Source organism: Dermacentor andersoni, chromosome 6 (assembly GCF_023375885.2).
Source record: "Dermacentor andersoni chromosome 6, qqDerAnde1_hic_scaffold, whole genome shotgun sequence".
NCBI lineage: Eukaryota > Metazoa > Arthropoda > Arachnida > Ixodida > Ixodidae > Dermacentor > Dermacentor andersoni.
Window position 1 is genome coordinate 80,394,992 of NC_092819.1, and position 14,042 is coordinate 80,409,033.

Here is a 14,042-nt window from a genome sequence, read left to right on the forward strand (position 1 = left end):
AATGCTGTTTCGCCGCATGGTAGCTGAACAAAAGTGACCGAGGAAAAAAATTGAGCCAGAGGAATAAAACCAAATTGTATCGACATATAGACGGAGCTATAGAGTATGTGCCGCTAGAGTGCAATTAGCGGATTAGTTCTCGCTGGGCTGCAATCAGCGTTTTGAATATCACCCCATGCATTTCAAATGGGTCTAGAAAAGTCTCCCGGGGAAAAAAAAAAAAAAATCCCCCAGCCGAATTAGAGGCGACATGAAAGCTTCGCTTAAAGAGAGGCAAGCAAGTGTTTGTGCTACGAAGATTCCTCGAACACCTGAATACACGCGGTGGCGAAGAATTAGTGCAAAAAACAGAGCAGGTGGCTCAAGCTTCTCGCCCGACAGGTTTTCAAAGGCGGACTGCTCATGCAGTAACACTATTCCCGTCACCTGTTCAGACGTGGTGCACCATGCAAGCCTTGTAAGCAGTTTTCATACTAACACTGAAAAGTGCAAAATAATCTGCGTGTCCGAGCTTCAACAGGCACCTGGCCCTGCCCGTCAAGGTTGCACGTGTAACTGCTCCGAAAAAATACTCCGTAACTGGTTGACAGCATAAATAAATAAAAAGAGCATCAAGCAACATTGCGAGTTTCCTGAACGATATATTGCAATATATGATGTTCTCCGGCGAAAAGCCGAGGCATTTCCCGAAAAACGATGCTTTCTTTGAGTTGACAAGTGCAAAACACACTTTGAACAATATTGACCAAAGATAAGCCCAAGCGACTATAGAGTTTCTTCTCCAAGAGCCAATAGTGCGCTTGTTTATTCCACTGAGAAAAAAAAGAACAGCGTTCTCAAAGTTGTGCATGTTCATTAGATATCACTCTTGCTTGGGGAAAAGCAATATTAAATTCATGCTGTATTGAGCAGGCACGCATGATGTCGGCGTTGACTTTGGTCAAAAACGTACGGCCATCGTCTGTAAGCAATTAACGCGGAGTACCATGCATAAAAATGATATCATGTGGGAGGAAATCCGCAACATCAGTTGCGCAACTGGTCGGAAGAGCACGGGTTACGGCGTAGCGGGTCGCGTATTCCGCCGCGACTGCAACCCACTTGTTTCCTTATGTAGATTCCGGAAATGGGCCAAGAAGGTCCGAGCCGACACGATGGAAGGGTTTGGCAGGGATGTCGAGTGTGTGAAAACATTACATATATTACATCTTGGTCTTAAGCAAAAAATGTGAAATTGAGTCACAAGACAACTCAAGTTGGCCATATTTAGAACGATGGCTATTAATAATACTACGTCTACTTTTCGCTGTTGAGAGCGAGCAGAGCCCACCGACAACCATGTAAAAGGTACACCATCGTGCACCACCCTGAGGCCGGACCTTTCTATAGGCCTATATAGGCCTTCCTATAGGACGGACCTTCCTATAGGCCTATACTTCTCGGTGCCTTCCTATAGGCACCGAGAAGTCATTTTAACGGGCGTCAACCATGCAACCATGTTTTATGCAATTGATTTGTTGACTTCTCGCAATGTACTGTATTGACGCGAACCCCGCCTTACGATAAATTTGAAGAACTTAAAATTGGCATCTACTGCAATATCTTCGAAAAGTGCATGGCAACACAAAAAACTAATGCATAGAGAGAAGAAATTTAACATGCTTTTCAATAAGCATAAAATGTGCACTGCACCAGAATATAGCAAAGAACATTTAGAAGAAGCAACGGTGTGTAATAGAGCGTCATAACCGTTTCTTTTTTTCTTCTTCCGCTTACACAATCCGTTTAAAAGGAGAAGCTGCACGCTATCCAGGTCGGGAGCAGACGCCGCCTCAACATAAGGCACGTACCCACCTGATCACCACCGTCGTCAACCTCTTCACTGCTACGAATTGTGCTGGCTGCTTATACATGCGTGCTGCGACAAAAATCGCGCTGCCGCAAACGGATGTGAAAGCTGTCAGCGAAAATCGCTCTGCGTCGTGCGCGGCAGAACGATTCTTTTTTCGCCCCAATCGCACCATGTGAATCTATACCGCTAAGACTTTAGGTAAGTGTTGTAGGTACCCCCACCCCACTTAGTGAAAGCTGGGCGAAACAGTTCCTCGTGACGGCACGTGTTTGGTGATCTGGCAGCTCGCGATTTCCTTCTTCTTGAGATAGAGCACGTCGGAGAGACGTTATTAAAACGTGTGGTTACGTGACTCTCCTCGTCTGGCCGTCTCGCTCTTCCCTCCTGCCTACAACATGGTGTCAGAAAAACAGGCACTTCCAGAGGATAGCGGCTCCTAGTCATGCACCGTGCAAAAAACCACGCCAGCAAGGAAACGTGATGGGGCAAGGACGCCAGACCAAAAACAAATTTCTCGTCTTTCTTCTCTTCCCCCGCTCCTTCTCCTCTTCGTGTGTACAGACGCGCAGTTGCAATAGTTATTAGTACTCGTTCTATTCCCCGTTAAAGGAGGTACAAAAGCGCGTATTCTTGGCTCGGTGACTTGTGAGAATGACTATAAACCATGTAGGTTAATTACAGTCATTGCAGAAAAATGCTTATACACGCATTCCAGAGCATCATAAGCGTGTTTTACGAGCATATGCGGAATGTTTGCTCGTTGCTCTGAAAGAAGTGAACGCGTTTAACTTTTTTATTTGGAGGAAATCAGGCACACGTTGTGGGCGGTGTGCGGACAGAAATTGAAGAGCCAGTTATGTATGCGTTTTGCGAAAAAATCCTAAGTGCAATACAGCCATTAGGCGAAATGTTTCTTGTGCCCATGGTTGAAGTGAGTGCGGCACCGAGTCAACATTTGGCAATAAGACATTGTTAGGGATGATGTGCCGCCCAAGTCCAAAGTTAATTACTACTCAATAAATACCCATTCTCTTCCTATTTTTAAGCGTTGCACGAAGCGTCTAGAAAGGTTTATCGGGGTACTCGATGAACTGAACGTGACTCCTAGTTCACGTTGGTTGAAAATAGAGCATACCTTCAGCACGATGTGCGGACAAAGTTTAATGCGCGAGGGTTAATTACGGCTTTAGCACCAAATTACTTGTACCAACTCTGAAAAGCTCTAAACGCGTGTTTCACGAACCGCGTGGAATGTTTGCGCGCTGTCCTGGCAGAAACTAGTGCGGCGCCTGGCTCATATTTGGTGGCAACAAGGGCCACATGCTGGTGTCCGCGCAATGTCTAAAGTGTTTTAGTCAATTACGGGGTTTGCAATAATTTTTTGAAGCATTCGAGAGAGTTACGTGCACGTTTTCCTGGTGTCTTTTGCCAGCCAAACCTGGCCACAAGGTTGAATGTTCGTGGGAAGGGCGGGCATATTACATAATATATAACTTTAGACCACTTAGTTTAATTACAAACATTAGAAAAGACTTATATAACTGCACGAATAAAACGAAGTTTTTGAAACTTGGGTTGCTCTTTTATAAAAGGTCGCACTTCTGTAGCGTTTACTTTGGTTTTTCTTTTTGTTTCTTTCTGCCTGGAGATTACCGGATGCTGCGTTCCTATAATCTGGTTGGATAAGCCGCGAGAAATGGCGTTGCCACCCAGTGAAGAAAAAGCGGAAGCGCACAACTCCGCGAAGCAGTGGTGACCTTCCGCGTGAAGGGCCGGTCTGGTCGCCGCCCCTGCCTGACCCACCCCGCTATGTCCCCGGCACAGCCTCCGATAGTGGGCGAGCTGCGAACCAACATTCGCGGGTGTCGCGGGCGTCGCTTTCCCAGGCGAGGCCGCTTCCTCGAGTTACAAGGTAAGAAGTCGCTGCAGAGATACGTGTAGCCGCATGCCCAGTGCCAGGGACTGTGTCGGGCGCGTGTTCGTGTACAAGGGAGGACGTGTGTCGAGTGAGTCCCTGAACAAGACTACGCGATGCGGTGAGAGCGGCTTAAATCACGGATCATCCGAGACCTCAAAGAGGTGCGACGTAATGGTAACTTTCTTATTGCGTCCGATCTACCCTTTCGACGCCCCTAGCCGAGTTCAATTGCGGCAGCCAAATGACGATTCCGTCTTAGGTAAAAACGCAATACAAAAGAAAATAAAAGCAGAAGCATTTTTTAATGTGACCGTATCGGGCTGAATTTCCTGTGAAAATAAATATATGATACAATTAACCTGAGGTCGAACTCACGAAGCTTTTAGTTTCACGAATTCACGAAGCCGCCTTTGCTAATATACATCGTATTTTCCCAGTGACTATCCCCGATTGTTAAACATAATAAATTCGAAGCATAACGATCATTTTGATGACATTAGCACTCTGAGGATACCTCACGCGCTTCTCGGTATCTGTGTATGTCTGGATCTAACGGTTTTATTGCGATAGCAATTATATGCACACTCCAGCCACATTTTCTCCGCCGCCGCGATGTTCCGTGTCAAGTCCAAGGGCGATAACACCCTCGCCATGCGTCGTGTGCTGTATGTGCGAGTAAAAACACGCGAGGGTAGTTGACGATCGTGGTTCACTCTGGCGGGCGCTAAGAAAGAAAGCGGAGAGCAAACGCGCCGTCTTCGTCGCGCGAACGGCCGCGGGGGAATGGGAGGCGGGGGGTGGGGGGGAGGGGGAGGCGAGGGCGTTGTGCTCCGGCAGCAACTCGCATCTCGCAACCGGGCGCAAGGGCATCATGGTTCTTTATGCTATGAGGGCATGCTAGCCACCATAGCAAGGAGAACCGACGATGGCGGCTCAATCTCGCGCGCCATACTGGCAGCGAGGAGTTACGGAGTCGCCATCTATCGGAAGCGCCTCGCTGGCGTAGTATGAGGGATCACGTGGCGCGCTCCTCATAGGTTTTGCTGTCAGCGCTCACTGAAAACACCACGCGCGAGCTATCCCGGACATTTCTGTAAGTACTTTCGAAACGAGAGAAGTTTTTTTTTTTTTTTTAGTGTCTAAATAATAATCTTGGGCAAATTGAAAGCACAGAATCATTTACAGACGCTATCTCTTTACCGAATACGTACAGTGAACGCCAGTGCGCGTGGTCGCCGCGATGGAGTCTCCCGAACCGGCTTCTTGCGTGAAAGGTAGGTAAACGCTGAGAGCAAACTATGGGTAATATGTTCTTATAGTGTTTGTATAACTAAATGGAGCGTAACAGAATGAAGCCTCAATGCAGCGATCGCACAGATTCGCTGCCACCGACTGCGCGTCTGCATGCTTGTCCGCGCACTGTTTCGCTTTCGCCGCGTGCGCGTTTTCGCACCTTGCCATGAGCTTTAGGCCGCAGAATATGAGCACTTGACAGTATACTAGCAACCATTGTTGCGTGGGCGCTATCAGAGCTGTTCAAAAATAATTTCATTGTAGAGACTTCGACGCCTAGGATACTCTGATGTGCCTTCGCGACGATTCAATCTTTTTTTTTTCTTCTAAATTCTTGGACGTTTCAATATTATTTCTCGAGTTGCGTCGCACTGTATGTTTATCGTTGTTCTCAGCGTGCGATTTCCCGCTGCTTCTTTTTTGTAATCCAGTGCATTAATTCATAACACAAACATGACCATATGTCATGCTTTCTTTTAATGTGCTTCTTACCGCTCCCTTTCCACTCCAGTGTACTTGCCAGGATCTATAGCATCGACAAGTTTAAGACCAAACCGTCATGACATTAGTCGGGCAGCGGACTCGGGCGAGCTTCTCAGTGCGCGTTTTCCGAACATCGCAGACCCGGCGCCGTAGCAGAAATCTTCCTCTCGTCTGTGCTTGCTGCATACCCGAGTTGTAGCCGATGACTGTTTGCCGGTTTTATGTTTCGCGAGCCAAGCTTCACGCAGTTCCTTGTCCTGCGGCTACGTGTGAATAAGGCTGACACCGGGCTCTGTTGCGTACGTCCGGCACTGCGGCCCCGAGCAGTAGCCTACCATGCTGCACGCCTTCAAAGGCAGCCAATACATATTATAGTACTTTCAGATGTTGTCAAGCAGACACTCAAGGCGGTAAAGCCTCACCACTTAATCAGAACCGCGGCGCAGGAGGAACTTTCGTTTTCAGCTCGCTTCGGCGCTTCCGAAGCAGCTGACGCGGCCGCTGTGTCCACGTGATCCCTCATGGCACGTCACGCAGACGGTGGCGCCAGCTTTGCCAGTGGTGGAGCTCGAGGCCAATATGGAAGAAAGCGGGCAGGCAGCGCGGGAGGGGAGGGGCGGCTTGGACTCCGCCAAGTGCGTAACTTGCACGGTCGCGCGCGTCGTGTGTGGAAAAGGATGTGCAGACGGTTCATACCCTTGTGAACGCGGCGTTCTTGACGCTCTGGCGTTGGCGCGATAGACCGCAGGAAGGTCACTTCGTTCGCTGTTGCTGCTGCCGCGCTTGCTCACACTAGAGTTTTGACAGCGAGTGCCCGTGATCATCGAGTGTGATGTGTTCATGTCTGCTTGTGCGCGCTGATGCCATTCTTGTTGATCCAGTTAGTAAGCGAATGTTTCCAAGTTTACACGGTCGATAAAACTACTGTCCTTGCTTCGTGTAAGCTATCTACTCATTTGCTATCGCAATAGATACTACGCCTTTCGGGCAAACCTGCAGAACTTTTTCTTTCCGCGAACGTGGATCACTGGATATGGGCCACTGGGTATGTGCTGCTCTTCTTAATAATCATCATAACATATATAGGTGTGTAAGACAATCATCTCCGAACGGTAGATGAGCGATGAGCCGCCATTTCTTTTACTCTCACATCCGATGTTCGCCAATTTCTGTCGCTCATATCCAAAGAGGCATCGCCAGAATTTTGTAAAAGAAAGTAAGCTGTTTCGCCCCCGCAAGGAGTACGATCCACAGATTTGAAGTCGAAAATTCTACGACTCAGTCATTGTCTTTCTTTCATCATTTGTTGCAGCGAGTGTAGCATCGTATGCGAGCATTAGACATGGCATTATAAGCACTAAAAAATATTGGTATTCTTTCTTGCTTAGTTGACCATTGTTGTCGACCTCTTATGTGCAAATGGGTCTGTTTTCTTTATCCGTTGCCATGGTTATACAAATCATTCCCTCACCCACTCCACTGACGCAGTAGCACAGAATACTGCGTCTGGGCAACACTTTGTCCTCTTGATCGGTCTTTCAAGTCATTGTATGACGTCATGCTCTCCTACTCATCCATGAACCAGCTCTGTGGTGAACGAGTATAAACAATACTAGTGGCAAGCAACGTAAGGTTGGATAGAAATAAGGAGGAAGAAAGACCAAAGTCCCACTAGGGAGCGCCACCTACGCAAACAATGGCGACTCGGATTAAAAGCCTAATTGCCAAAAGTTTTGTTCATCATGAAAGGTGATTACTTGCGTGCATCTGCAATTGTTTACTCTAACCGATACCACAATTAGAAGTCCAAGACTTAACAGTGCACATTATTGCACCAGTTATCCGTCACTGCTTCGCATTAAGGGCAAAACTGGAACTTTTTAACGCGAGAGCGTTAAGGGCCCCGTGTCGCAGAAAATCCGGCGTCGGCGTCTCGCGTCGGCGTCCAGCGTTGGACGTCGTTTCGGCAAAAAGATTTTTGAACCACACATACCCAGGCCCTACATGTGACGCAAGGAAGTTATTGAACTAATTTAATATATCAGGCTAAAAATACGTAGAAAAATCATAAAGTATGACTTTCACACAACCGACAGAAATGATAGCGTCGGATTTTAATTTGACTATACCAGAATACATAATTCTGTTACGCTAAAACTCAAAGACACATCCTTTGCCAGTGTTTCTACCAATTCATAGACCTGCCACAGCGTCCGCCATTTGCGCGCACCGGCGCGTGAGTATCTTGGAGGCCACAGAGCGGCGTTCCCGGTTTCTTGCAATACCTCCAGGTTGTACTCACCTCCGCCGCATCGCGGACCACGCAAGAGGCCGCGTTTGTACCAGAAAGCCCACCTCCATGCATAGCGTTGGCGGCCAGCGTTTCGTGGTGAACATTACGGTTACATACGCTCCAGTTGCCGGGAAGCGTGAGAAGCAGTCTGAATGCTATCGCATTCCACTGTTCAAGGGACACTAAAGGTAAATATTAAGTCGAGCTGAAGTGATAGATTTGTGCTGAAGAATCGCCAAGACGTCAATATTATTGGGAACAGGGTCTTAATAATCAACAAACTGAAATCAATGCAGGACATGATTAGAGGCTCCCCCGGGACATTCAAGCAGTTGTCCGATGTCGAAAGCACTCAGTTAAATTCTGTCACTAGCACTCAACCACTCGTTGCAGAAAACATTATTGGATTGTATTATACGACGAAATGAAATGCTACTTATCCAGCTCAATTTCATTTTCAGAAAAAGAACTCATTGAAATTACCCTTGACAACGACGCAGGTGGTTGAAAGGTTTCGTTTTCGCTCGAGTCCGCGCCGCCCACGCTTTCGCGTTTCAGCATTGTTGTTATCGCGTTGTGCTGCGCTGCTTATGCTGGCTCGCCAAACTCGCACAAACTCCAAGTAGCAGAGAATTAACCTTCCATGTTATGTCGCGGGATGCCCGAACGGTCTACTCCACTTGAACAAAAAGCAGTTGCAGCGGCGAATCCATTGCTCTGTCTCTGTCTTGGCTCGGTGCCGCCGTCTGTCGGGCGCCATTTTACTCACCGAAGGCAGCAAAGGTTGGTGATGACGTCTGCAATGTCACCACTCCCCCAGTTGGTTGGTGGGAGATTTGAATTTCGGAGAAGGTATTCTGACCTTTCAGATGCAATTTTCTCGTAAAATAAGTCCATTCTTGGCACGAAACAAGCGTTGCGAGGTTTCTGGAATGATATTTAAACAGTCCACGTCGACTTATTATTTGCCTTTACTGTCCCTTTAAAGGCGAAGCTTAATCGTCCTCGGGATTGTTTTAACCTTCCTGTCTTTCCTATTTTTTGTTTGAGTAAGCAACAAGGAGTAGCCTGCATCACTTAAGATGTCACCCCCTTTCATACACACATGTCATTCAGAAATCTAAGATGTTCCAGTCCATTCATGATATATAATTAAAGCACATATTATTAGTAATGGTGTTCAGCCGGGAGTCATTCAGTTCTTACGAACAAAACGCTTTGTGAATTCAGGCCAAGAAAATTATAGTTTATAGAAGGTGGAAATGCAAGAACTTTGATGTACGCTGTGATGCAATTGTACGTTGCAGAATCACGGATGATCAAAGTCAATACGGGCACCTCCGTTACGGTTGACCTTATCAAAGCCGAGCCACAGCCCAGCGTGTCGTGAATTCCAACAATACCTGTAACCCCGAATCGAGTACTACAACTTCATTCTATGCACTCCTCTAAAGACACCACATCTCCTGGAAACCAGTGCCCGAATTAACCAAGATTTTCACTCGTAAATGCTCTTTATCCTCGGCTGGTCGCCTTCGTTAATGATATATCCGCCATCAGGATTGGCTAGATTTTTTTTTTTTTCGCTTCCAGACATTTCTACCGTGAGTGTTTTTCGTGAATGTGAAACCAGATCTCCCCAAGAAGAAGAAAAATAATGCAGTCAATGCTCTGTTTCCAAAGGTTATGACACCGCAGTTCTGCAGCGCCATGGCATTCGTACTGTGGAACATTCGTTACGCTCGCAGCAGGATTTATCTCGACCCGGATGCGTCCCGAAACGTGGTGAGTGAATACCGCTACCACAGCGTGCATTCGATGCGAGCGAGCCACAACGTGCAATACGTACAAGCGACGGCCCCCTGTAATGGTCTTTCACACTTTGCGCTTCGTGTTACTAAGTTTAATGGTAGTTCAGATGTGCAAAAAAGAGGGGAGGCAGGGAGCTTAGCCAAAACAAAAATCCTGTTTGCAACATTACACTGTGAGTTGGCGGAGAGGGACGTAAAAAGATAAGGCGGAAATGGAAAGCGAGAAACAGAGCACGTGCACACAGTCCCGGCTGCTCATGGCACAGGATAACAGTTAGCACTTTTCAGTGCTAAAGTTGCTTGTGCAGGTTTGAAGCCCATAAGAATTGCAACAATGCATTCGTTGCACTACACTGCGACGCCTTGTGAGGACATTATTTCGAAACTACTTGTTCTATCAATGGTCTGTTATGGGTCCGTCGTCAATACGAGCTAGCGTAGTCGCGAGCGATTGTCTCTGTACAATTTAGTGAGGACAGCCGCACAAAAGTGTCCTCGCGACCACAGTCATCCCAAGCAACGTTGTCAGCCATTTCAATACAACAGGAAAAATATTTTGTAAGAGAGAGAGAGAGAGAGAGAGAGTCTGTAATGAGGTAATGGCAGAAAGGTTAACCAGGCTGATCCCGATAGGCTACCTTGCAATGAAAAAGGGACTGAAATATGAGAAAGAAGAGAGAAGTTCACACTTTGCACTGATACACACACACAATAAAATTTTGTAAATGGTACTCCTAGCCATAGCCGACAAAGGAGAGTAGCATGGCGTCGCTGGAGTTCTGGTGGGATGCAAAGGCGCAGTAAAGATTACAGGCAGTCCAGTGGGTTCCTTTGAAAACAGTGTGTTCTACACAGAGAGCGTGATGTTTCGTACCAGCCCGCTAAATATTCTAGCTGCATCTGACTGTGACAATCGTGTCGATTATTTTGCGCTGTATTCAATCAAGAGCGTTACTAACAGCGTTATCGGCAGGCTCGTTACCCGTGATGCCACAGTAACTTGGAAGCTATTGAAACCTGATCTGGTGTCCTTTCTCGGGGAAGGTACGAAGGAGATCTCGGACCTCGAGCACCAGTTCTTTGCGTGGTCCACGGCGCAGGGCTGACAGCAAATATTGCAGCGCCGCTTTCAAATCGTTGAATACAGGCGATTCTTTAGGTTCGTCTTGGCTGACGAGACCAAGTGCAGCGCGAAGAGCTGCCATTTCCGCAGCCGTAGATGTCACCAGGTAGCACGTCTTGAAACTGAATGTGGTGACTCGCTGGGAAAGCGAGGGTTCCGACAGAATTCACCAGTATGAATGTGGCCGTGTCGGTGTATGCACCTGTCATAATAAAGGAGCTATACTTAAAGCTGCTCAAGAGGAGAAAATTAGATTTCACTTTTTTTTTTTTATTCCTTGTATGATGAGGTGCACTGAGGGTCGAATTGATGGCTTAAGTGCTGGAGTGAAGTTTGATGGAAGATTCATCGAATGAGAAGGATTGTAGCACAGAATCACGTCGACGGCCTTTCTAAGCGTAGTGAAGCATGAAGGCTGGAACGGACTCGGGCAAGGTGCCTAATGTGCATTCTCAGCACTTCCGCCACAATATGTGTTTTTGTTGGGCGGTGGCGATTTCAATAGTTGCCACTGTTGATGCGCGTCTCGGCAAACGGAGACAAACCCCGAGAGCCCGAGCTTAAACAGCCTGTAGTACAGGAAGCTTCGTCCTGAAGAAAAAACGGTATCTCAAAAAGCACAGAGTGTCTTGTAAAATTCCAACATTGCATGTACTGACATACCCCAAGTTTTTCTGTCTAGAACATTTTTACCAGTTAGGAAATTGCTGTCCGGTGCTCTCCAGGAGAGATCTCTATCAATGATTATACAAAAAGATTTTGAGTCCTTACATAGTAAATCTGCCCGTTGATGGCGACGGCGCGCTCGGGATGTCATTATATTACGAATGAGCTCGACCAGTGCAACTTTTCTTGTTAAATATATTTAGTGGTAACTAATCTCACCCGCCGTGGTTGCTCAGTGGCTATGGTGTTGGGCTGCTGAGCACGAGGTCGCGGGATCGAATCCCGGCCACGGCGGCCGCATTTCGATGGGGGCGAAATGCGAAAACACCCGTGTGCTTAGATTTAGGTGCACGTTAAAGAACCCCAGGTGGTCTAAATTTCCGGAGTCCTCCACTACGGCGTGCCTCATAATCAGAAAGTGGTTTTGGCACGTAAAACCGCAAATATTATTATTATTATTATCTAATCTCAGCGCATATATGCCCAAAGATATATTACTGTTTACTACAAATAATACTCCTAGTGTGCGCAACAGAAAACAGGTAGTTTTTGTATACATACATAAGATCAACCGATTTCCATCCCACCATTTCTGTAGCATGTCGTAAAATATCCTAGCTTTTACCGTTATATATATGTCACCCATGTCACTTACGTCTTTTAAGTTGAACAGTCGCCAGCATACATAATATAATTGCACCTTGTTTATAGTTTAACGATATCTCGTATATTAAGTCGGAATAAGATTGGTCCCAAAATACTTGTTTAGGGGACACCAGATGTGAGGTAACTCGCCCGAGATCTTCACTTGCTCAATTCAACGTAGCATAGAGCGTAAAGTTAAGTTTGAATCGGCGAAATGCCGTTTCCGCGAATTTCATAATATTCTATGTTATTTAGCAGCATTCTACCTAAAAAAATAACTAATGTCAACATCTTATAGAAGAAAGTAGCTCAAGATGAACACAATCGCCATGAAATTGTACGAAGAATAAAGGCTCGTTTCGTCATACCTGACCTGGTGATTGTGTTTATCTAGAACTACTTTCCGTTATAAATATGTCTAACCTACTAGGTCATCAAAAAGATTCGTGATAGAGCCAAATCTTATTTTCAATGTGTTGTAATGCTGTTTCTTTACGAAAACGCGGCGTAGAAGACCGTTTTTCGGAATCGTCTACAGTGGCCGCTTCCGCATCTTCGAGCCTGCTACTGAGGTATAAACGAAATACTGCAAATAACCTCACGAAATCGATTGTAATTGTCTTGACTAAGCATTTTTCAAACGCTGTGGGGTTTCAGCATCTTGGACGCGAATCCAGGTAAGGTAGCCAAGATGTATCGACATTTTGGTGCCATTTTGACCACAATGTAACAGTTTTTGAAGTCGTGTGATGAAAAAGTATTTGTCAAGGGGTCCGCACACAACCTGCCACACACACACAACATTCGTAAGTCAACATGTTTCTCCAAAAACGACATCCTACCTTCGCGCCCCCTTCCTTTTACAAACATCTCCGGAATAGTTTACAAGCTTCTGGCTTGAATACTACAGCTTCGTGCATGGCTGACACGTGTCATACCCGCTTCTCATTGCTGCACTCAGCCACTCCATTACTCGTATTATGTCCGCTTAACTGAAATATATATATATATATATATATATATATATATATATATATATATATATATATATATATATATATATATATATATATATATATATATATATATATATATATTCCTCATCATGTCGTCGAAAGAGCCAATGGGGTTAGCGATAGAGAAGACAATGATCACGTCCTCTAATGACCACAGCGAGATTTTGCACATTGCCACATACATACGTACGTACATTGCATTGTTCACAGCAAACAAGGCCGTGAAATCAGAACAGACAGAAAGGTATGAAAGTAGTACAAATGGCAGACCATTCTTTTTTTTTTACTGTTTATGTAGCAATAGGTTTTGTTAAGGAGAATTAGCATACGCGCCCATGAACGATTTTTTCTCACAAGCACATCACCTCAGTGCCTTTGAGGCAACTTCTATTTTCTCATTCCTACTGATTCCAATGCGAGGCGTTGAGTATAATTGTGTTTCATACCATATCACACGAAAAACCTTACAGCCTGGTTCCCATTTTGTTGCGATACCAATTATATAGGGACACTCCAGGCGCATTTTTTGCCATCGCGTCGGCACCACCGTGCTGCCTCAGGTGTAAGGCGCATGCACGGTCTGCTTAAGGTTGGTAATATCGGTTAATGATTAATCTATTAAATGTATCCCACAAAAAGGTTAATCTTCATCGATGTTCACCTTTCATTTAATCGACTTAATCGATGAGACCGGTTCGATTAATCGTTGTCGAGGATTTGACAGGAGTGGCGCGAAAATTTTGAAGTTCTGCTGCAACAGCGGCGCACGAGCAGTGTCTGTTGCACGGCTGTGGTAGAGCGCCTCTAGACTGTTTTACCAAGCCCCTAGTGATGGCGAGCCGAGCGCTTCCCCTCTCTTCCCCCACACGACACCGCGCCGCCCGAAGCCGGGGGAAACGCCCTCGTAATACAAGGCATGCTATATATAGCAACCCAGTCGTT

At 46.2% G+C, this 14,042-nt stretch overlaps 1 protein-coding gene across 6 annotated transcripts in view; it reads left to right on the forward strand.

Annotated features, from left to right (window-relative positions):
• LOC126522458 (gastric triacylglycerol lipase-like) overlaps positions 1–14,042 on the forward strand; it is a 60,456-nt gene that overhangs the window by 12,555 nt on the left and 33,859 nt on the right. For 3 of the 6 annotated variants that reach the window (XM_072288770.1, XM_072288771.1, XM_072288772.1), the window contains exons 2-3: positions 9,147–9,343; positions 9,523–9,624. The exons of 1 other annotated variant lie outside the window; for it this stretch is intronic. In XM_072288770.1, coding sequence (XP_072144871.1) covers positions 9,526–9,624 — 99 coding nt within the window. In that variant the 5' untranslated portion in view covers positions 9,147–9,343; positions 9,523–9,525. 2 more of the 6 variants (XM_050171200.3, XM_055066423.2) reach the window with 2 other exon arrangements.